General features: G+C 45.3%; 1 protein-coding gene across 2 annotated transcripts; it reads right to left on the bottom strand.

Moving 5' to 3' along the window:
* Nucleotides 1-942: 942 nt before the first annotated feature.
* On the bottom strand, nt 943-24,319 carry LOC132581344 (lysozyme C, milk isozyme-like). 2 transcript variants are annotated; one of them, XM_060252551.1, is made up of 4 exons: nt 24,179-24,319; nt 15,810-15,971; nt 11,100-11,178; nt 7,545-7,675 (listed from the first exon to the last, which is right to left on the bottom strand). In XM_060252551.1, exons 1-4 carry the CDS (start codon nt 24,315-24,317, stop codon nt 7,615-7,617), a joined length of 441 nt encoding a protein of 146 aa, XP_060108534.1. In that variant the 5' UTR covers nt 24,318-24,319; the 3' UTR covers nt 7,545-7,614. The 2 variants fall into 2 exon arrangements, with proteins under 2 accessions (XP_060108533.1, XP_060108534.1); XM_060252550.1 differs by lacking the exons at nt 7,545-7,675; nt 15,810-15,971; nt 24,179-24,319 and adding an exon at nt 943-1,960.
* Nucleotides 24,320-25,349: the final 1,030 nt, after the last annotated feature.

Raw genomic sequence — 25,349 nt, 5'->3', positions numbered from 1 at the left:
TCTCCCTTTTTTATTTAGGTCATCACAGAAATTTATTTTATTACAGGTGTCCTGATTCCTCAGTCCCCTAAATTTTTCCTTCTCAATCTCTGGGAGGACTTTAAGATATCAGAGCGGAAGAAGTTGATATCCTTGCTATTAACTGCAGCAAAGTTTGCAATAGAAACAAAATGGAGGTTAAATTCGCCTCCCTTGTTGATTGTCTGGCTGAGTAAGTGCTGGGAATATTTTATTTTGGATAAAATTGCTCACAATCTGGGTGGTAGGATGAGACCAGGTTGCCGGTCTACCCTTCTTTATTGGTCCCCTTCTCTAGATAATTTTGCTTGTGGTATTTTTGGTCAGGGTGTGTCTAATTCCAGTTTATTGGTTTGCTATTAAAAAGTTCCAATTATTTTTATATTTTATATTACCATGTAACAATCTATTGGTAAAAATGTAGATTTTGGCTTTGTATAATTGTTACCTTGTATACAATTTCGGAAATAAAATTATTCTGAACTTGGGGAAAAAATAACACACATGATTCACTGAATCAGCACCAATGGCAGACTCCAGCAGCTGTACAGACCCAACTGACTCCATGGTTTCAGGGTCAATGTATATTGCTTTTCAAATCATCCAGGGTTGTTGTTTTTTTTTTTTTTTGAGAATGGGAAAGATAAAAAATGTATCTGAGGTCATCCTAGAACCACCCTCGGTTAAGAATACTGCTCAGGTATTTGTTTCTGCTTGCTTTAGAGAAAGACCTGGTTCCTCTCTCAGACTAGTTGTCTTGGTACCACAATGAGAAACCAGTGTCTGACTTCCATGATTCCCACTTCAAGCCCCAAAGTACTTGATATGCATAGACCAAAGACTCCCATGGTGGCAATTGACTCTACCTGAATCTTCTTTTACACAAGGAGTCTAAAATTAATGTCTAGTTAAACTTGAAAGTAGGATTATATTTGCTTCACTGTAGCTACTAGAACCCACCTTTGCCAGAGCACTTAAACTATCCATCATGAAGAAAGAGGCCCCGGTTTACCACCTTCCGAAGCGCTCCTTTGACTTCATTGTTTCTTAGAGTGTAGATGAGAGGGTTGAGCATGGGAATAACAATAGTGTAAGACACTGAAAGGATATGGTCCTTCCCTTCCATATAGCTGCTTTTAGGCTTGGCATAGGTGACAATGGCACAGCCATAATGTAGGATGACCACCGTCAAATGGGCTCCGCAGGTGGAGAAGGCCTTGTGACACCGTCGAGTTGAATCCATGCGTAGGGAAGCCACCAAAATGCAGGCATAAGAGAGCATGATGAAGGAGAAAGGGATGATGAGTGTCATGGCAACTAAGGTGGGGACGGTGACTTCAATGGTTCCATAACCAGGACAGGCCCTGCTCAGGACAGGGGGAATGTCACAGAAAAAATGAGGGATATGGTTGGGCGCGCAAAAAGGCAAGGAGAAAATCATGCCCGTGAGGCACGATGAGAGAACAAAACCTCCACAGATGGAGCCCAGGACTAAGCCCCAACAAATCTGCTGACTCATTAGGGAGCCATAGTGCAGCGGGCGACAGATAGCCACATAGCGATCCCACGCCATGGCAGTCAACAGCAGGCAGTCAGCCACACCTAGGGCCACGAAGAAGAACATTTGTGTGGCACACGAAGCCAGGGGAAGTGACCTGTGGGGGGCCAGCAAGTCACAAAGCATTCGTGGTATCACCACCAGAGTGTAGGCGGTCTCAGAGCAGGAGAGGCTACCCAGGAAGATATACATGGGACTATGCAGTACTGGATCACTCCACACAACGGCCATAATGAGTCCATTGCCTACCAGTGTCACTGCATACATCACTAGGAAGAGTCCAAACAACAGACCAGCCATGTCTGGGTGACTGGTGAACCCCAACAGGACAAACTCAGTAACCAGAGTCCAGTTGGTAGAAGGATCATAGACCATGTCCTTGACCTACAGGGAAAATAACAAAAGAATGGATATACTGCATGGATATTGAAGAGCATAAGTAGAAATATACAGCAATGGAGGATACACACTACCGATCAAGGGGTAGAAAATACCAAATACTAAGTTATTTGTTTATTTAAAATGGGCAGTATTGTAAGCACATAAGAATCCTGCTGGATCAAGTCACTGGTCCATGCAGCATCCTCAATGCATTCCTTGTTTTTAGTGCTTTCCATTTCCTTTTTCCTTTTTTTATTTTTTTTAACTACTATATACATTCATTTTTGTGCAATTCTTCTGGAGATGAGAAACAATCTTTAATGCATATTTTAAGTAAATAAATCATGCCTGAGTAATTCTTCACCCAAAGAGTGATTAACACATGGAATTCACTGCCACAGGAGATGGTGGCAGCTACAAGCATAGACAGCTTCAAGAGGGGATTGCATAAACATTTAGAGCAGAGGTCCATCAGTGGCTATTAGCCACAGGGTATGGATGGCATAGGGTATTGATGTATGGGGCAAGTGATGCTCTGTATTCTTGGTGCTTGGGGAAGGGGGCAACAGTGGGAAGACTTCTAGTGTTTTGGCCCCACTGGTGGACCTCCTGATGGCACCTGGTTTTTCTGGTCACTGTGTGACCGAGTGTTGAACTGGATGGGCCATTGGCCTGATCCAACATGACATCTCTTATTTTCTTATGTTCTAAACTACATGAGATGTAGGAAATCTGAATTTGATCTCCCATTTGTTCTCTTATTTGCATTGCAGCAAACGTGGGATGCTCTGCATGGGCAGAACTAGCCACTTCCCTGCACCATTTCCCCCAGTATAAACCATCGCCACCATCAACAACCATGTGCCCGAAAGCTTATACCTCGACTAAAACTTTTTGTTGGTCCTAAAGGTGTCACTGGACTCAAACTTTGCTCTACCACCCAATTCTGTTAAGAGTCCTAATGGGAAAAAAAAAACTGTGAAGCAACCCACCTTGAGCCCATTTTTGGGAAGGGAGGGATAGAAATCTAAAATAAGAAATAACAAATAAATAAACAAACAAGGTGTGGGGGGAGATGATTTAGATCAGGATAATTGCATGATTTAACACATTCGTGTTTAATGGGACCATTGTTCTGATTAAACTCAGGACTCATTAAAGATAAAGTGCGTGCGCAGATGGTTTGCCATTGCCTCATTCTCCATAGCAGCCCCAGTCTTCCTTGATGGTTTCCTATCCAAGCACCCACCCTACTGAACTTCCAAGCTCTGAGAAGATCAGGATAGTCTGGGCTATTAGAGCTACTACCCACCTACAACTGAGCAGATTGTAAGGTGGGGCAATATTACAGTCTCCATATTATAGATTTGGGATCGTTGGCTAGGATGAGAAGAAAACCATTGACCTTCTCCAGCCCAGTGAATTAACAGAGAAGCTTACAATTGAACCAGGGACTTCTAGCATATAACTGAAAGCTTGATAACATTTTTTTAAGTGAATTGAAAGTGGTTTGAGAAAGGCTCCACTGCACACAATACATTCATCTGTGTGTCTGGCTCATTTGTAATTAAACAGGTTTTGCAGGTTTTCAAAAGCCTCTCAAATGTATTTGCCGGAGGTGAAACAGGGTAAAGTGTTAAGGTTGCCAGCAAACCTGAAGGAAAAAAAGGCCTGTCCATTTAAGAGAGGATTAATGAGGGTTTTTTTTTAACCAGGTGTTATTTAATTGCAATGTGTTGAGGAGCTTTAGCTGCCCACATTCACAAATTAAGACTTTACTAAAGGGACAGGATATTTCCCCCCCCCAACCCCCAAAGTTGACTGGCAACCCTGTATATTGGTCACTGCACTTAATACAAGGTTTACACATGGAAAGAGTAAGCTAGCATGCGGCAGAGATAATTTCTTCCTTGGCCCTTTGCTTGATGTGCTGATGTTCTGTCTACAAGATTTATAAAATGGGTTCACATTCCTAAATGTAATCCTCTGCCTTTTTGCTGTAGTGGAGGATTATAGTTTGCGATGGACTATTCTATTATAAACTGCTTGCCCCTAACCACAGTAGACTCTTGGAATCCAAATCCCTTTAAATCTACAGAATTATTGAGCTCAGAATTTTCCTCTACCACATAAAGGGGAAACACAAGCGCATGCAGTCATTCCTTACCTCCAAGCACCTTGGGGAAACCTTGTGCTATATGTGGAGAACATGCAAGGCCAATGAAATTATAGAATCCACATCCTGAGCGATCATGCCATTTGCAAGAAAACACTGCTCAAGAGCTAGTTTGTCAGGATCATTTTAAGAAATGGAATAATTACTTGCTAAGCCTTGGGCGAGGCATCCAAGATGCTGAAATTGGTGGTAAATATTAGCTTTGGGCCCCAGTGGCTGTGCCCTTATTGCTGTTGTGGGCAACATTACATCAGGACTATTCTTGATCTTTCTCCCTCTGGGAATAAAGTACCTACTTCCCATGTAATTCTCTTTTGCAATATCTATAGGTCTAGAAGCATTGTACAGAAAGAGGCATTGTTACTGAACCACTGTGCTGCCAGTAACAATAGTTATTTCCATGCAATTCTTTCTTTCTTTCTTTCTTTCTTTCTTTCTTTCTTTCTTTCTTTCTTTCTTTCTTTCTTTCTTTCTTTCTTTCTTTCTTTCTTTCTCTCACTCTCTCTTTCTTTTTCTCTTTCTCTCTGTCACTCTCTCTTTCTCTCTTTCTTTCTTTCTTGGGACTTTTATCCATTCTAACCTGCAAGCAGACTCAGAGCAGCTCACATCAAAATGTGCAATAAAATAATTGTGATTGTTGTGATCAAATAGTGATTTGCTTCTAGGCTTGCCAAGTTCCCGCTGAGGGCAAGGGTTCCCCCAATTTCATGGCCTCCAACCTACCAACCCATAATAGGCTGGTGGGGGGAGCCCCACCATGACATGCCTGGTGCAATGACATCACCCAAAAGTGATGTTGCAAGCAGGCATGTTGCAAGCATGGCACTCTAGGAACTGGGCTAAAAATTCTATGGTGCCATAGAGTTTTCACTTGATTGCTGGAGCATTGCATGTGTGATGTGCCCAGCATGATAACGTCACTTCCAGGTGATGTCATTATGCCATGTGTGAATAACACCCCCCACCCAGAGACCTGTGAAATTGCTGACCTTGAGCCAGACATCCTGGAGTGTGAAGTCAAACGGGCCTTAGAAAGCATTACTAACAACAAAGAAGAAGAAGATATTGGATTTATATCCCGCCCTCCACTCCGAAGAGTCTCAGAGCGGCTCACAATCTCCTTTACCTTCCTCCCCCACAACAAACACCCTATGAGGTGGGTGGGGCTGGAGAGGGCTCTCACAGCAGCTGCCCTTTCAAGGACAACCTCTGCCAGAGCTATGGCTGACCCAAGACCATTTCAGCAGGTGCAAGTGGAGGAGTGGGGAATCAAACCCGGTTCTCCCAGATAAGAGTCTGCACACTTAACCACTACACCAAACTGGCTCTCCAAAGCAAGCGAAGATGACAGTATCCCAGTTGAGCTATTCAGAGTCCTAAAAGATGATGCTGTTAAAGTGATGCACACATTATGTCAACAGATCTGGAAAACGCAAGAGTGATCACAGGATTGGAAAAGGTCAGCTTATATTCCAATACCAAAGAAGGGTAATGCCAAGGAATGTTCAAACTATCGCACCATTGCACTCATTTCACATGCCAGCAAGGTCATGTTAAAGATCATGTTAAAGATGGGCCGGCCAACGGGTGCAGGTATCAGGGAGAATGTAGGCAGACCACATTTGACTGGGATTTTTGTTTTGTTCTACTTCTGGAGGTTCCCTGACCTGAATGTTCCAACTTCACTCATCTTGGCAAATCTCAAATGCTAAGCAGCGGTGGTTTGTACTTGGATGGGAGACTACCAAGGAAGTCCAAGGTTGCTATGCAGAGGCAGTCAATGGCAAACCACCTGTTTGCCCCTTGCCTTGAAAACCCCACGGGGTCACCATAGGTCGGCTGTGACTTAAGAGCACCTTCTGCAACCACTTTTTGGGCTATGCCAGGATATTTGCAAGTAATTTTCAGGTACAGACAGATTCTGCAGGGGGCTATCGCTTTGGGGTACATTTCCAGGATAGCTGCCATGTTTATTCACTGCCTTGAAAATGGCACAAGTCTAATAGTTTTGAGGAACCTGATGGTTCTAGAACTCTTTCCATTCATGGTTGCTGTGTCCATGTCAAACACTCAATAGCAGAATGATACAATTAAGTTTTGGTGTGTTAGGGTTTTCACCTTGCAGGGATGAATGTTTAACATGTATATTGCTTAACACAAATTGAGTGTCAATAACAGCATTGTTGACATGATGCTGTCTTGTTCCCAGTTAGGAAGGTTCCAGAACCAAAGGCTTACAGGAAGTCAGAAGAACCTTTGGAACCTTGGTTCAGGGAACGTGTCAGAGCAGTTGAGGCATCTTTGACCACTCCATCCTGAACTTTCTATGGCAAGCTTCTTAAGGCTTTTCTGGAGTCTAGGAAGCAGATGGGGCTAGAGGATTCATAAGAACATAAGAGAAGCCATGTTGGATCAGGCCAATGGCCCATCCAGTCCAACACTCTGCATAACATAGTAGCCAAAAAAAAAAAGTTCCAGACTCATCCATCTTGGCAAATCTAAGATGCTAAGCAAGGTGGACCTGGTTCATACTTGAATGGGAGACCACCAATGAAGCCCAAGGTTGCTATGCAGTGGCAGTCAATGGCAAACCACCTCTCTTTACCCCTTGCCTTGAAAACCCTACATAGTCATCATAACACATTGACGGCTTTTACCTTTGGACCATCTCAGGACGTTTATGGTGAATTTCAGAGAGGTGGATGGGCAGTGAAGACTAGGAGCATTGATGTTGTTGGGCTGTCCCCCCCCCCCACAAAGGCAGAAGAGTCAAGTGTTTCAACCATGGACTTGAGAATCAAGTCCAATTACATTGGCCTCCCCCTGTCCACCCTGTTTTGCGCTATGCCAACTTAGGCCATCTTCTGCTCACTTGCCCTGTGCTTTGATCCATCTTGGGCACACATACAGGGAACATTTGGGGACATTTGTTAAACTGTCTGTTTGCCATCTTGTGATCAACGTCAGTCGAGCTTTTATAGGTTTCAATTGCCATTATGTTGTAATTGTTTTTAACTGCTTATTTGTCTGTTTACTCCCCCACCCTGAGCCTGCGGGTGGCAGAAAGCAGGATAGAAATCCAATCGATCGATCGATCGATCTATCGGAAGAATGTTAGAAAGGTGGTCCAGGGAACAGCTGGCAGTACTAGTTCTGTAATTGCCATTAATTGGGACATACTGGACCCCAAGACACAAACAGAGCTTTCAAACCCAAAGAACGTAATGCTTCCACACAATTTATTGAAGATTTTCAAGCAGAGAAACCCAGAATCCCCAAATCAGATCACAGCTCCCCTGCCCTCTCAGATACATCTCAAACAAAATTTCCCCCTTTCGTATGAAAAGAAGGCCATTTCCTCCCCACCACACAGGTGCGAATTGCAATTGCTTGCAATGATAGGAATGAAGGCAGGTATCATTTTAGCAGCACAATAATCAGAGAAGTGTTGGGATCTCGTTCTGAATCATGGAGCTCAGAGTTAGCAGCCTGAAGTCCACTTGGAAAGATCTCGTCCCTTGCAGTTATTCCTCCAAGCCACCCTAAAAGTCAGAAAGAGAGGGGGGAAATATGTACAGTCACACAACTGTTCCTTTGACAGCCGGAGGTAAGGAAGGCCTCCTGAGAAAGAAATTCAGATAGCATTTGATCAAGGCATTCTTTCACTCAGTTAGTATGCCAGAAACTCATTATGAAGTATGTCTGCAAGATTTCTATTTCTAGAAACCTTCCCGATCATGATAGATCAGGGCTTTTTTGTAGAAAAAGCCCAGCAGAAACTCATTTGCATAATAGGTCACACACACCCTGACACCACCATTGTTTCACACAGGACTGTTTTTGTAGAAAAAGCCCAGGAGGAACTCATTTGCATATTAGGCCACACCCCGTGATCCCAGGCCAGCCAGAACTGCATTCCCGTGCATCCCTGCTCAAAAAAAGCCTGGTGATAGATCTATTTTACATGTTTCCCTCCCGTTTTCTCTCAGCCTGTTTACCCTTTTCTGTTTCAGTTAGATTGGGGTCACTTTTACACTACCTCCCATGACCTCTAGGGAGGGAAGGCAGCACCGTATAGCCTGGCCTTGTCAGGTTGTGGAAGCACAGCAGCGTTGGTGCTTGGATGGGAGACCACCAAGGAAGATTCTGGGTTTTTCTTCATTCTCATTTCCCTTGCTTGTTAGTTCCTGCTTCTTCCGGGGAGGGAGTGGGGTGTTCTGTTCCACACATGCTTACCTCCCTCTAGTGATCAATTCAATATTACACCTCCAAGTTTATATTGCAGGTTCTTGTGCCAGACATAAGCCACTGTAATATCAAATCGACCAGCGGAGGGAGCAAAACACTTGTGGAGTGAAAACACACCCATCCAAAGAAACAGGAATTTAGGAGTGAGAAGAATGAGAATGTGGGAAAGCCCTCTGATGAGTAAGGCAATGGAAAACTACTTCTTATTTGCCTACAAACCATCAAGGGTGGAATTCTAGCAGGAGCTCCTTTGCAGATTAGGCGACACACCCCTGATGTAGCCAATCCTCCAAGAGCTTATAAAAGGAGCCTTGTAAACTCTTGGAGGACAGGCTACAATAGGGGTGTGTGGCCTAATAGACAAAGGAGTTCCTGCTAGAATTCCACCCCTGCATACCATGAGTACTAATCTGCCCTACCTATGGATTTTTAAAAAAGAATTATTTATGCATTTTTAAAAAATGTTTATTGGCTGCCTTCCTTCCCTGCAGAGCTCAAGACAACTTACGAACTTAGATCAAACACATAGATTTAAATAGGGCTTTTTTTGAGAAGAAATGCCCAGGAACGCAGTTCTGGCTGGCTGGGAGGCAGGAGGTGTGGCCTAATAGGAAAATGAGTTCCTGCTGGGCTTTTTCTACAAAACAAGCCCTGTGGGAAACAGTGATGATGTCAGAGGGTGTGGCCTAATATGCAAATGAATTTCTGCTGGGCTTTTTCTACAAGAATAGCCCTCGATTTAAATAATTTTTAAAAGATAACATTTAAAAATCACTACTCAAGACTGCTCCTGAACTTAACCAAATGCAGTCCTAAATAAAACTGTCTTCAGCTGCCTGCTGAAGATCAAGAGTGAGGGAGTCAGGCACACCTCCTTCGGGAGGCTTATTCCATAATTGCGGGGCTTCCCTTAAAAAAATTGATTTAATTACAAAAAGCGCTTGGAAACTTCAGGGTATTGAGGATTCTCAGGGGTGGAATTCTAGCAGGAACTCCTTTGCATATTAGGCCACACACCCCTGATGTAGCCAATCCTCCAAGAGCTTATAAGGCTCTTTTTTGTAAGCTCTTGGAGGATTGGCTACATCAGGGGTGTGTGACCTAATATGCAAAGGAGCTCCTGCTAGAATTCCACCCCTGAGGATTCTCCATGTTGTTGCAGCAAGTGCAAAGGAGCATGCATTGGCAACGGTTTCTACAAAATCTGCCTGCACCTTTCCCCTCATATCTCCATTGTTTTTGTTTTTAATTTTAAAAGTACATATCATAACATCAAAATGCAATTTAGATTAAAATCAGTTTCATCAAAAAAAGCCCCCACCTAACTAAAATAAGATAATCTAGTAATTTATACAGTACTCCAACCCATTTAAAATTTCTGTTCTTCACAATTATACTGTCCAGAAGGTATAACTCTCTTGTCTTTGAGATATTATATAACCGGTTCCCAAGTTTCCCCATAATCAAAATGCCCCAACACCAAGGGAGAATCAGAGAAAAAAGAGTTATTCATATCTTGTGGGGCTTCCTATGAAAAGGGCTTCTCTTGTGTAAAAAGGTAAAGGTAGTCCCCTGTGCAAGCACCCAGTTGTTTCCAACCCATGGGGTGACATCACATCACATCATTTTTTTGGCAGATTTTTTGTTATGGGGTGGTTTGTCATTGCCTTTCCCAGTCATCTACACTTTACAAGCTGGGTCCTCATTTTACCGACTACAGAAGGATGGAAGGCTGAGTCAACCATGAGCCAGCTACCTAAACCCGGATTCCACCAGGCTCAAACTCTGGTCTTGAGCAGAGCTTGGACTGCAGTACTGCAGCTTACCACTCTGCACTATGGGGCTCCTTACCCATAAAAAAGTGTATTTTATAGATGGGACAGACAGGAGGGCCTTTCCCTATGGTCTTGGTTCCTGAGCAGGAACATAGGGGAGCATAACCTGCTCTCAAGCCATGTAGGGCTCTAGTAAAGGTCAAAATCAAGACCTTGAATTGGTCTCAGGAGCAGGTCAGTAGCCAGGGTAACTGCTGCAATGTTGGAGACACATGCTCCTGATAACTGGCCCCGAACAGTACTAGCTGCAGCCTCCAAACACTCTTCAAGGGTAGCCTTGCAATAGTCCAGCCTGCATGTAAGTAAAGCATGGATTACTGTTGCTAGATTGGACTGATCCAGGAACAGATGCAGTGGATATACCAGTCGAAGCAATGCAAAAGCACTCTGAACTACCTGATTTTCTAAGGAGACTTGCTGTGTTGAGCTGTACCCCAAGCTGTGAACTTGGCTTTTCAAGGGGAGCAGAACTAGCAGGGTCACATTCTCATTCTTTAGTTCTCGATAGAGATAATAGGGGCTTTTTTTTTTATTACATTAGGCCACACCCCCTGATGTAGCCAATCCTCAAAGAGATTACAGGGCTCTCATTACAGGGCCTACTGTAAGCTCTTGGAGGATTGGCTACATCAGGGGTGTGTGGCCTAATATGCAAAGGAGTTCCTACTATAAAAAATGCCCCAGAGATAATCAACCGAGGCAATTAGGGTATTTAGGATTCAATACCCTGTTCCAAACCCCAGCCTGAAGCCATATTGACGTGGATCCAGAAAATCAGTTTCTTCCAAAAGCACCTTTAAATAAGTGTTCTAATTTGGGAGAGCTTGCTTTTAGAATCGGTTTTGTCCTAATACCCAGAGATGCTGAATAAAGACAGACTCACCAGGCATTCATCTTGTTGGGATCACGGACAATTCTCTTAGCACACTCAATATCATCGCTGATGTCATCATTAGTAAAACCTGTCAAAAGGTTTGCCAGACAACAGAGGTTAAAACCTGTCAAAAGGTTTGCCAGTCAACACTAGCTGTCTATAGTGTACCGAATCCACTTCAAAGTGTTGGTATTGATCTTTAAAGCCCTATATGTCCAAGGACCTGCCTATCTAAGGGACCACCTTCCCCCATATATACCCCAGAGAGCACTGCATTCAGGAAGTCAACATCGGTTATCCATCCCCGGACCAAGGGAGGCCAGATCATGCTCTACACGGGCAAGGGCCTTCTCGGTGGCAGCCCCTAATCTACGGAATGCACTCCCAGAGGTCATGAGAGCCCAGTGGAATTTCTCCCAATTCCGCAGGGCCTGTAAAACCGACCTTTTCCGGCAGGCATACGGTAATTAATGTGTGAGGAGCTGCCACCGTTATGTCGCTGAATACTACTATCTATCTATAAGACACCTAATAGAGTAATACAGAGAATTAACCAAAACGAAGCTGGACCACCTATGTAAGAAATTTTATAGCACCATTTTTCAGTTTTTAATTTTAAATTGTTTATATGTGTTTGATTTTACGATCATAAGGTATTGTTACTGTTGTATTATGACTTTGAGCCTCCCAGAGTCTGTATGTGGAGTGGGCAGCATATAAATTTAAGGCAAACAAACAAATAAATAGGGACTGTTAATAAGGGTCTCTTTACAACCATCACATTAAACAGCCAGCAATAATATGTACTAAGGTCACCAAGTCTCCTTGCCCATTTGGCAGCGGAATTGGGGGGGGGGGGGGTGTTCCAGCAGTGGTGGGGACATCGTGTGATGTCCCCAGCATGGTGACATCACCCAGAAGTGACATCATCACATTGAGAATGCTCTGGTGTTTGGACAAAACTCTATGGTTTATTTACCCTCAAAACCATAGCATTTGCCCAAATACCAGCGCATCCCCATATGATATCCCAGGTGCGATGATAAGAACATAAGAACATAAGAGAAGCCATGTTGGATCAGGCCAACGGCCCATCAAGTCCAACCCTCTGTGTCACACAGTGGCAAAAAATGTTATATACACACATACACTGTGGCTAATAGCCACTGATGGACCTGTGCTCCATATTTTTATCTAAACCCCTCTTGAAGGTGGCTATACTTGTGGCCGCCACCACCTCCTGTGGCAGCGAATTCCACATGTTAATCACCCTTTGGGTGAAGAAGTACTTCCTTTTATCCGTTTTAACCTGTCTGCTCAGCAATTTCATCGAATGCCCACGAGTTCTTGTATTGTGAGAAAGGGAGAAAAGTACTTCTTTCTCTGCTTTCTCCATTCCATGCATTATCTTGTAAACCTCTATCATGTCACCCCGCAGTCGACGTTTCTCCAAGCTAAAGAGTCCCAAGCGTTTCAACCTTTCTTCATAGGGAAAGTGCTCCAGCCCTTTAATCATTCTAGTTGCCCTTCTCTGCACCTTCTCTAATGCTATAATATCCTTTTTGAGGTGCGGCGACCAGAACTGCACACAGTACTCCAAATGAGACCGCACCATCGATTTATACAGGGGCATTATGATGCCACCCAAAAGTGATGTCATCACACTGAAGATATAATGCAAAAACATTCCTGTTTGGGGGTGGGGTTTCCCCCACCAGTGAGCTGGCCAGTGGTGAATCAAAGCCCCCAGAAGTGGGGGAACCCCCTCTGGGACCTGGGGGCTGGCAACTCTAGTATGTACAGAGGTATCCTTAGTCGCCATTCTACAAGTGTGGGCCTTCTTTCCCCTGCAGGTCCATCACAGTCCAAGCTTGCAAGATTTTCCAAGAGTGTGGTCAAGCTTTACTATCCGCACCAATATTCTACTACAATTTTCCGGCTGGCCTACAACTAACCGGCATAGGAAATTAAGTGTAGTTCTAATAGACTTCTGATGTTTTAATGCTTTTAATGCTTTAAATGTTTTTAACCGTGTAAAATGCCTAAAACTTAATATTGTAATGTTAGACTTCATGAGTTGTGAGCCGCCCTGAGCCACCTTGGTGGGAAGGGCGGGATATAAATCATAAATAAACATAAACATAGGATTTTCTAGGCTTCCCCCTACACGTTTTGCTGAGAAATTTGCACTAGGTAAGAAAGAAGTAGTCTGCTGGACTGCATACAAGATCTCTGTCCTTTAATAAGAAAGTAATATTTGGAACATTTAGTATGTGTCTCTGAGTGGCGCAGAGTGCTAAAGCTGCAGTACTGCAGTCCTAAGCTCTGCTCACGACCTGAGTTTGATCCCAGCGGAAGCTGGGTTTTCAGGTAGCCGGCTCGAGGTTGACTCAGCCTTCCATCCTTCCGAGGTCGGTAAAATGAGTACCCAGATTGCGGGAGGGAAAGTGTAGATGACTGGGGAAGGCAATGGCAAACCACCCCGCAAAAAAGTCTGCCGTGAAAACATTCTGAAAGCAACGTCACCCCAGAGTCGGAAACAACTGGTGCTTGCACAGGGGACCTTACCTTTCCTTTCCCTGAGAGGAGGTATATGAAAGACCAATGTACTTCTGACTCATGACCCAATAATGGCAGCATAAAAGGCCTGGAAGACTGCAATAAAGCAGAGGACGAGGAGGACAAATTGGACTCATACCCCACCCTTCACTCAGGGTCTCAAAGTGACTTACTATCTCTTTCCCTTCCTCTCCCCACAACAGACACCCTGAGAAGCATGTGGGGCTGAGAGAACTGCTCTTGAGAGAACAGCTCTGAGAAAACTGTAACTGACATAAGGTCCCCCAGCAGCTGCATGTGGAGGAGTGGGGAATCAAACCCAGTTCTCCCAGATTAGAGTCCACATTCCTAAGCACTACATCAAATGTCTCTCTTGCATCTTAAGATCTGGAAGAACTAAGTAAATTCCATATCCCCCCCTGCAGAAACAGGTATCTGCAAGGCCTACCACTGGGATGAGATGGCTGACTAGGGTTGCCAATCCCCAGGTGGGGGCAGGTGATCCCCCGGTTTTGAGGCCCTCCCCCCGCTTCAGGGTCATCAGAAAGCAAGGGGGGGGATGTCTGCTGGGAACTCTATTATTCCCTATGGAGATTTATTCCCATAGAAAATCATGGAGAATTGATCTGCGGGTATCTGGGACTCTGGGGGTGCTGTTTTTTGGGGTAGAGGCACCAAGATTTCAGTATAGCATCTAGTGCCTCTCCCCAAAATACCTCCCAAGTTTCAAAAAGATTGGACTAGGGGGTCCAATTCTATGAGCCCCAAAAGAAGATACCTCTATCCTTCATTATTTCCTATGGAAGGAAGGAATTGAAAAGGTGTGCCGTCCCTTTAAATGTGATGGCCAGAACTCCCTTTGGAGTTCAATTATGCTTGTCACAGCCTTGATCTTGGCTCCACCCCTAATGTCTCTTGGCTCCACCGCCAAAGTCTCCTGGCTCCACCCCCAAAGTCCCCAGATATTTCTTGAATTGGACTTGGCAACCCTATGGCTGACCATTTATTAGCTGAAACCAGATGGCCAGCTCAGGCAGCATCAAGCCACCCCAGAAGTAAGCCGGCCAGAAACAGAGTGCACGGGAGCATCCCAACAGCACTCGGAAGAGGGACAGGCCATGGGTGCCCCAAGGAGCATCTGGAGAACTCACACGCCCCATCTTCAGCTCCCTGGGTGCTCTCTGGACACTTCCTGGCCGTCCAGATGGCAAGTCGGAGGTGACTCAGGGGCAGGACAGGGATGGCACACAGATATGCACGTGTGTACGTGCTTTTTTGGTCTGCCTGCCTCCTGTCCCCAGGGCAGCTTAAACCGCCCGTCTGTTATCACCCATTGTATCTTTGACAAGGATGCCTCTGAAGGATGGGAAGTCAGGAAAGTAAGCAAAAGAGACTGAGAATGTTGGTGTGGTGCATGCAAGAGTGAGATGCTGACACACTTCTCTAGCAACAGTTCTGACTTAGACATCCTGGAACAGAAAAGAAAAGAAGTAGGTGGGAGGAGATAAGTTGAGAAGAGAAGCGGCCAGATGAGCATGTAGAGAAGGCAAACTGGAATGAAGAAGAAGACTGCAGATTTATACCCTGCCCTTCTCTCTAAATCAGAGACTCAGAGCGGCTTACAATCTCCTATATCTTCTCCCCCCACAACAGACACCCTGTGAGGTGGGTAGGGCTGAGAGGGCTCTCACAGCAGCTGCCCTTTCAAGGACAACCTCTGCCAGAGCTATGGTTGACCCAAGGCCATTCCAGCAGCTGCAAGTGGAGGAGTGGGGAATCAAAACCAGTTCTCCCAGATAAGAGTCCACACACTTAACCACAACACCAAACTGGCTCTCTTAAAGGGGGAAGGGTTGTAGCTCTCCATCAAGGGGAGGGACAGTGGCTCAGTGGTAGAGCATCTGCTTGGTAAGCAGGAGGTCCCAGGTTCAATCCCTGGCATCTCCAAAAAAGGGTCCAGGCAAATAGGTGTGAAAAACCTCAGCTTGAGACCCTGGAGAGCCGCTGCCAGTCTGAGAAGACAATACTGACTTTGATGGACCAAAGGTCTGATTCAGTATAAGGCAGCTTCATATGTTCATGTTCATCAAAAACAGCCCCATATGCCTGGGGAATCCACAGGCCTTCAGCTAGTTCATCCAATAGTATCAAGTTACTTACTGCTACAGGATTTGCGGCAGCCATTAGCTGTTTTGCCCTTCCCGTTGGAGCACCACCAACGGCTGTTGATCTGAAAAATCCCATAGTCCCGGCTGCCATCACTGTTTGGTGGTCCCACAGCCCCAGAGTTGAATCTGCTTTCATAATAAGCCATACAGACCCCTGGAAGAAACAAAAGCATCAAATTCATGAAGAGAATGTCACAGGGGAAAATATGTGCCATTTGCATAAACTATCTAAACCTGATGCCAATATTCTGTAGGAAAACTATGTTTAAAAAGAAAGTTCAAAGCTAGGCAGACATTTTATTGATTGATTGATTTCACACGGAAATGCTGGGGATAGAATCTGGGACCTTTTGCATGCCAAGCAGCTGTTTGGCCACTGAGCCATGACCTCTCCCAGCTTGGTGTAGAGCTGGACCGATTTCCCACTAGCCTTATGCCGTTCTCACTCTCCTCTTCTCTGTGGGGCTTCCGTTGGATTTCACACTATCTGCCCCAGGGCTGCAACTCACTCCGCCTCTTTCACACAGCTCTAAAACCCAGTTTCTGTTTGCCGCACGAAAAAGGCAAAGCTAGTTGCAGCCCGGGGCAGATAGTGTGAAATCCAACGGGAGCCCCACCGAGAAGAGGAGCATGAGAGCAGCATAAAGCTAGTGGGACATCAGTTCTGGTTTGGTGTAGTGGTTAAGGGTGCGGACTCTTATCTGGGAGAATGAAGTTTTATTCCCTCCCTCCTCCACATACACCTGCTAATGTGACCTTGAGTCAGTCACAAGTTCTTGCAGAGCTGTCCCTCTCAAGAGCAGTTTCTGTTAGAGCTCTCTCAGCCCCACCAACCTCACAGGGTGTCTCTTGTGGGGAAAGGAAGGGAAGGAGATTATAAACTGCTCTGAGACTCCAAGTATAAATCCAATCTCTTCTCTCTTCTTCTTCTCCCCTGAACAGTAAAGGTAAAGGTAGTCCCCTGTGCAAACACCAGTCATTTTCGACTCTGGGGTGACGTTGCTTTCACAATGTTTTCACGGCAGACTTTTTACGGTGTGGTTTGCCATTGCCTTCCCCAGTCATCTACATTTCCCCCCAAGCAAGCTGGGTATTTATTTTACCGACCTCGGAAGGATGGAAGGCTGAGTCAACCTGGAGCCAGCTACTTGAACCAGCTTTTGCTGGGATCGAACTCAGGTCATGAGCAGAGGGCTCCGACTGCAGTACTGCAGCTTTATCACTCTGCGCCACGGGGCTCTTTCCCCTGAACAGTAAGGTTTTATTTATTCAATGCCTTCCCTTTCTCACTGAGACTCAAGGCAAATAGTGTGTTTATAAAGTGCTGTCACATTGCAGCCAATTTAGGGGAACCCCAGCAAGGGGTTTTCAGGACAAGTGAGAAGCAAAAAGTGGTTTGCCCTTGCCTTTCTCAGTGAAGTCTTTCTTGGTGGTCAGTCACCCTTTCAGATCTGGAATGGTGTTGTGGGAGAAATAGGCTTCCCAAATCCCCCGCCTGGGCAGGGGACCCCTGATTTGGAGCCTACTCCCCCCGCTCGCCAAAAATCTGGAAAGTGGGGGGGAAAGAGGGGGAATGGCGGCCCTTCCCACCCAGCCCCGATCTCAGCAGCTTCTCCTCGCCCCTTCCCTTCCCACCGATGCTTCTCCTCGTCCCTTTTCTTCCCACCCCGGATCGCAGCAGCTTCTCCTTGCCCTTCCCTTCCCACCCAGCCCCGATCGCAGCAGCCATTCTTCCATTTTCCCAGGCTGCTTCCCACCCCCAGTCAGCTGGCTGGTGGGGGGGGGGGAAAGCCCCACCCCGCCCGCAAAGGACCATGTGCCTTTGCACCTCCGGAGGCTTGATTGAAAGGCTTCAATTTGGGATGGTGTGTCTGTGTTGCTGTGAAGAAGCTGGCAGCAGCTCGTGAGTAGAGAGGCCAGTACCCTGCATCAGATTTGCCAGAAACGGGGGGGAGGGGGGTGGAGAGGGAAACGTCTTCATTATTCCCTATGTGGAGATCGATTCTCATAGGGTATAATGGGAAATTGATCTGGAGGTTTCGGGGGCTCTGGGGGAGCTGTTTTTTGAGGTAGAGGCACCAAATTTTCAATATAGTATCTAGTGCCTCTCCCCAAAGTACCCCCCAAGTTTCAAAACGATTGGACCAGGGGGTCCAATTCTATGAGCCCCAAAAGAAGGTGCCCCTATCCATTATTTCCTATGGAAGGAAGACATTTAAAAAGGTGTGCTGTCCCTTTAAATGGGATGGCCAGAACTCTCTTGGAGTTCAATTATGCTTGTCACACCCTTGTTCCTGGCTCCGCCCCCAATGTCTCCTGGCTCCACCCCTGAAGTCTCCTGGCTCCACCCCCAAAGTCCCTAGATATTTCTTGAATTGGACTTGGCAACCCTAGGGAGAAAGAAGGATCCCTACACCCTCCCCCCCTTCATAGCAAGCAGATTTCTTGAATGAAAACCATGCTACGGGGGTTATTTTGCTGATTTTGCTACTCTGGATATTCCATGCAGAGATACTCCATGTGGCACATCAAAATTGGCCTAATAACTCCCACCTATTATAGTTTTTGTTTGAGAAAATAGCCAGGGAGGGAGGCAGGGGCCATTCCACCCACCACACCGCCACTCCAAAACCATATGAGCAGTGTTCCCTCTAAACTGAGGTAGCATAAACGAGCTCACAGTTTTTTGGCCTCCAGCTCACACATTTTTGTCTTAGCCGGAAAAATGGCCCCAGAACAAGCTAATGTATGCAGTAGCTCACAACTTTAATGCCAGGAGCTCACAAAGTAGAATTTTTGCTCACAAAACTCCACAGCTTAGAGGGAACATTGGAAATGAGCTCTCCTTTTTATATGTATTTATAAGCATTTTCATAGTACTTAAATATGGCAGAAACTTTCATGGCTAAGAGCTACTAACAGGTTTATCTTCTGTGAATTTGTGTAATTTCCTTTCAAAGTCACAGAATGGCAGGGCTTTTTTTGGTAGCAGGAACTCCTTTGCATATTAGGCCACATCCCCCTGATGTAGCCATTCCAATTCTCCAAGAGCTTACAGGGCTTTTCTTCTAGGCCCTACTGTAAGCTCTTGGAGGATTGGCTACATGATAATATGCAAAGGATTATGCCTAATATGCAATATGGCCTAATATGCAAAGGATTTCCTGTTACAAAAAAAGTTCTGCACCTAAGTCAGTTTCCATCCTACCCTTTGGTGGCAGCAAATGCCATAATTTAATAATATGTTATATGAAATCATGGGGGTTTTGTTGTTGGTCCTGATTCAACCACTAGATGATTCTATCGTGGGAGAGGGAGAAAAGCTGCTTATCTTAAAGTTAATCTGCTTTGCTGTTTATATGTTCAATTATATCTCGGGAGGAATTCACTGTGTGTCAACGCTGTACCTTTAAGGAACATTAAAATTGCATACACTTGTTGTTTTATAAGTTAGCCGCACATGAGCCAATATGCATTAGGAAATTGACCGTACTGAATGGAAGTGACTATAAGCATCAGCATTTGAACTGTATAAAAATTTCTGGAAGGTATGGTCTTATAGACTTGGGGATCTCTTTCTAAGGTGTTATGCTTAAGATTTTCTGTATGGTTTATAGTTATATTTATATTTGTGTACAGCTCGTGGAAGCAATTGCGAAACGTTGAACAAGTACAGCCGTGTTGCATTTCATTCTTTGTGCCTTGCTGTATAGGAGTGATCATCAGGAGCGTTGGTCTCTGTGGAAAACTCTACCTGTGGAATTACTACCTGCACCCATCTACTAAAGGATCCTGGACATTCATTTGCCTTTTCAGTGACTTTGTTCAATATTTGAAACAATTTTTTAATATGTTATTTAGTAAATTCAAGTTTCTATAATTTCTGAGGCTGGTTTACGTGGAGGTTTGCGAACTTGCTTTTCCTGCCCCACCTGGGGATCGGCAACCCTACACAATGGCCGGATCCGTATGGGCAGAATAAGCCACCCTAGGGACGGCTGGCAAACAGGTCTAAAAAGTGTGTCCAAACGTGCACATCTGGCTCCCGTCCCACCCCTGCCTCACCCCATCCCTACCTGAATTCCAGCCGCCTCAAAAAGGTACCACATCCAAAGTGGTACCAAATTGCTGAGTCGTTTCCAAGGCACCTCCCCAGTCATCTAGATCAGAGGTCCACAACCTTTTTGACACCAAGGACCGGTTTTGTGGAAGACAGTTTTTCTACAGACTGTCAGGGAGGGGCAATGGTTTCAGGATGACACAATTGTGCATTTTATTTCTATTAATTTGGTGTAGTGGTTAAGTGTGCGGTCTTATCTGGGAGAACCGGGTTTGATTCCTCACTTCTCCACTTGCAGCTGCTGGAATGACCATGGGTTAAGAAGAAGAAGAAGATATTTCTTTCTTTCTTTCTTTCTTTCTTTCTTTCTTTCTTTCTTTCTTTCTTTCTTTCTTTCTTTCTTTCTTTCTTTCTCTCTCTCTTTCTTTCTTTCTTTCTCTCTCTCTCTCTTTCTTTCTTGGGACTTTTATCCATTCTAACCTGCAAGCAGACTCAGAGCAGCTCACATCAAAATGTGCAATAAAATAATTGTGATTGTTGTGATCAAATAGTGATTTGCTTCTAGGCTTGCCAAGTTCCCGCTGAGGGCAAGGGTTCCCCCAATTTCATGGCCTCCAACCTACCAACCCATAATAGGCTGGTGGGGGGAGCCCCACCATGACATGCCTGGTGCAATGACATCACCCAAAAGTGATGTTGCAAGCAGGCATGTTGCAAGCATGGCACTCTAGGAACTGGGCTAAAAATTCTATGGTGCCATAGAGTTTTCACTTGATTGCTGGAGCATTGCATGTGTGATGTGCCCAGCATGATAACGTCACTTCCAGGTGATGTCATTATGCCATGTGTGAATAACACCCCCCACCCAGAGACCTGTGAAATTGCTGACCTTGAGCCAGACATCCTGGAGTGTGAAGTCAAACGGGCCTTAGAAAGCATTACTAACAACAAAGAAGAAGAAGATATTGGATTTATATCCCGCCCTCCACTCTGAAGAGTCTCAGAGCGGCTCACAATCTCCTTTACCTTCCTCCCCCACAACAGACACCCTGTGAGGTGGGTGGGGCTGGAGAGGGCTCTCATAGCAGCTGCCCTTTCAAGGACAACCTCTGCCAGAACTATGGCTGACCCAAGGCCATGCTAGTAGGTGCAAGTGGAGGAGTGGGGAATCAAACCCGGTTCTCCCAGATAAGAGTCCACACACTTAACCACTACACCAAACTGGCTCTCCATAGCTCTCACAAAGTTGTCCTTGAAAGGGCGGTTTCTTGGGAGATCTCTTTCAGCCCCACCTACCTCACAGGGTGTCTGTTGTTGGGGAGGAAGATAATGGAGATTTTAAGCCACTCTGAAGGTGTTTTTACACTGAAAGTTTGTTGCTCCCTATCTCCACATTGGAAACTCACCTTTTACACTACAGAACATGCTCACAACTGTCTTGCATTGTTGCTTCCTGAAACGACGTTTGTTTAGGTGAAATGGGTACCGACTCCACTGTTGTCTCGTTTTTCTTGAAACTAGTTTTGATCTGGACATGTCTCAAGAGGCGTATCAAATGAATGGTTGTAGAAGTTTTCCTCTGTATTTTCAGACCCCACTCCCTGCCCCTCCAAAAGCCACAAGGCGGCACCAATTTGCATGAGAATTCACAGCACTTGAAATTTTTACATCTCATTGCTTGCCTCATCTTGTTACTTGCTTCAATTTACATTTGTATGGTGATTGTAGTTGTGACGTGATTTCTAAGCAATTGTATACATCCCTGTGCTAAGCACTGGTAATCTGGCTACCCTGATCAGAGCTCATACTGTAGCTCACAAAGGTTAATTCTTGCTCACAATAATCCACATCATGGAGAAATAAGGAAACTGTGAACATTGGAAAGATCTGCAGAATGCAGCCATTAGAATTCAGGATAAAATGTGCTGTCTCGGAACCATATATCTGCAGTTCCTGTAACAGCAGTCTGTGCATGAGCTGCAGTACAGAAGTTTAGCTCCGCAAAATGAGCAGAGCAAATCCACAAATGTAAAAGGAAATAATTAAAGTGGAACAGTGGCAGGCAATTTGAATACTCAATACCTCTGGATCAAAACTGAATGTAAAAACACCCTGAGACTCTGAAATTCAGTGTGGAGGATGGGATATATAGCCAATGTTGTCATCTTCATCTTCTTCTTACATTGTAATATATAATGAAACAATTATACAACTCACGGCCCGATTGCTAACAGGCCATGGACCTGTGCTGGTCCACGGCCTGGGGATTGGGGACCTCTGGTCTAGATGGCTGGTAACCACCCTGGGAATGGCAGACGGGTGCATGAGCACTGTGGAAGCTCCTCCGGGGTGTCCACAACCCATCCCTGTTCTGGCGGCATGCATGCTGTCTGGACGCTCAGGGCACTTCTGTTTCTGCCAGCTCATTTCTAGGACGGCACACTGTCACCTGTAACCAGTAGTCTGGACCCAGCCCATTATCTCCTTTCTCCAAAACAGCTGGCAATTGGTTCTCTACAGCATCAGACATGGTTTGACAGGGAAGTTACAGAGAACCCTTCAGCATCTTAGTTAGGAAGAATCACCATGAACAGGCCTCAGATTCAGCAGGAGCTCACAAGAGCACAGCTCCTGAAGCTTTCTGATGGTTTCCCCTCTTCCTTCCCACCTGTCATGTCCATTGAATAGTAGGTGGATTAGGAGAGCGGGCAGCCAGCCAGCCACCAGGGGCTTTGCCATGCCCCCAGCAGCCCTCATTAACCCCTGGAGAAACCCGCACCACCCTTTCTCCACTTCTTATGTGATTTTGAGTGGCAGGTTGCTTGCTGGCCTTTTGACTGGGGGGGGGGGGGTGGCCCAGAAGAGCCCCAGGCGAGCGAGGCCTGCTTGCTGGGTCTCTAGCTAGCCCAAGCAGGCCTTGCTCACCCAGGGCTCTCCTTTCTTGCATCGTGTTGCTTTTGGCTGGTGGGGGGGTGACATATGCTAATGAGTTATGCTAATGAGCTCTGCCACTTATTTTTCTACCAAACCACCCCCGACCATGAACCACTGCTTTTAGAAAGCACCTAGAAAGTACAGTACCACTTGCTGCAAATATGAAAGCAGCCAGGTTGTTAATGGAGCTACCTGTACGGGAGCACATTCAACCTGTGCTGGAAATGTTACACTGGTTGCCTGTGGCATTCTGGATTTGCTTCAAGGTGCTGGTCATAACCTTTAAAGCCCTATATGGCCTGGGACCTGTCTACCTTCGGGACTGCCTCTCCCCAAACGTACCCCAGAGAGCACTACGTTCAGGGTCCCAAAATCTTCATAAGATCCCCTGACCGAAAGCTCAATTGTCCACCACCAAAACCAGAGCATTCTAGCCCCTGCTCTGTGGAATGCTGTCCCTGAAAACATCAGGGCCCTGTGGAACCTGCCACAGCTCCGCTTAGGGTTACCAAGTCCAATTCAAGAAATATCTGGGGACTTTGGGGGTGGAGCCAGGAGACTCTGGGGATGAAGCCAGGAGACATTGGGGATGGATCCAGAAGCCAGGTTGTGACAAGCATAATTGAATTCCAATGGGAGTTCTGGCCATCACATTTAAAGGGACCACACACGTTTTAAATGCCTTCCCTCTATTGGAAATAATGAAGGATAGGGGCACCTTCTTTTGAGGCTCCTAGAATTGGACCCCCTGGTCCAATCCTTTTGAAACTTGGAGGGTATTTTGGGGAGAGGCACTGGAAGCTATGCTGCAAATATGGTGCCTCTACCTCATAAAACAGGGCCCCCAGAACCCCAAATACCCATGGATAGATTCTCCATTATCAGTCTCCATAGGGAATAATGAAGTGCCCAGCAGACATTTCCCTCCCTGCCCCCGGCTTCCTGATGACCCTGAAGCAGGGGGAGGGCCTCCAAACCAGGGGATCCCCTGCCCCCCACCTGGGGATTGGCAGCCCTTGTTTCACAGGGCCTGTAAGACCGAACTGTTCAAACTTGCTTTCAACGGTTAACGGGAAGCGGTTATTTTTCCACAGCACCGTCAATCTCACCAAACTAACATAACTGAAACCAGAAACATTAGAGCAACCAGAACATCAACGTGCATCTTGGACTTTTAATGACTATAAACCGTATGGAAAGGATTGTATTGTGTATTTTGTTTTTATATATATATTGTGTTGCTTTTATTTGTTATTAGCCGCCCTGAGCCCGTCAGGGGAGGGTGGGATATAAATTTGATTAAATAAATTAATTGTAAGAGAGCAGAAACAATTGCAGAGAGAGAGACAGAGGAAAAGCAAACTCACAGTTCCCCAGGCTGTAGCCATGATAGCCATCCATGCCTCCTCTTCTCAACATCCTTACTACATCACATTTCCCAAACACTTTGGCTTCATTCACTGCAATGAGCACGAAGAGGAGCACACCAAGAAGCTGGATCTTCATGGCTGCAGGTGTCTCTGGAGGGTGCTGTGAAGCTTCGCTCAGATCCCTCCAGGATTTTATAGCCCAGTCCTCCATAACAACAAATGATGGATTGACATGCCGCAAGTGAACAGGAAGAAAACAGAAACATTCCCAAGGGTCATTTCAGACACTGATGCATGCAATGTATTTAGGCCAAATATTATGCTAAAAATTCCGTCATAAGTATAATCCCTTCAGACAAAGAAAAAGGTACAACCGTTTGTTCTGGATCCAAAGATCTGTCATTCCAACACCTTTTAATTAAAAGTCATCTGTCATTATTTTTCTTGCTGAATATTTTATTTGGCTCTGATGCAGTCTGTCATTCTATTGCACAAGCAGCAGACAAGATTTTTTTGCAATCACTCTGACAAAGTGCTTTTGTGGTCTTCCTTTTTTGCACAATATACCCGCGCTCATGTCAGTAATAAGCAAATAATTAATTCTCAAGTGTCCTTTCCATAGCCAAATCACAGTCCAGTGGCAATGGGATTCTGGTATTACAATGGACGCAAATACCAGCACCCTTCTTTGCAATGGCTAGTTGTACGCACCTTTCTTTGTTCACCTGGGACCATCTTTTGTCCCACACATTCCTTTAAGGTTTGATTTAAGCCTGATCAACATTACCTTCTTGGGGAAATTTATCTTGGCAGAGAACAAATAATGTTGATCAGGTTTAAATCAAACCTTAAAGGAATGTGTGGGACAAAAGATGGCCCCAGGTGAACAAAGAAAGGTGCGTACAACTAGCCATTGCAAAGAAGGGTGCTGGTATTTGCGTTCTCTGTAATATGGCTAGGACTGTGCATTCCCATCAAAAGCAACAACTATTATTGTTACTTTTGTTCCTGCTGCTGTTATATTTCATTATTATATATCACTTTGTTTTAAAAAGAAAAGTAGTACAAAAACTAGTGTACCATAGCTTGGATTGCTCCAACACCCAGAAGTTCATCTAATCTTTCTTACCAGCTGTGAATAGGGACCAGGGTTGCCAAGTCCAATTCA

The sequence above is a fragment of the Heteronotia binoei genome, chromosome 13, assembly GCF_032191835.1.
Source record: "Heteronotia binoei isolate CCM8104 ecotype False Entrance Well chromosome 13, APGP_CSIRO_Hbin_v1, whole genome shotgun sequence".
Lineage (NCBI taxonomy): Eukaryota > Metazoa > Chordata > Lepidosauria > Squamata > Gekkonidae > Heteronotia > Heteronotia binoei.
The sequence above is the reverse complement of the archived record's forward strand: the minus strand, read 5'-3'. Positions and strand labels throughout refer to the sequence as shown.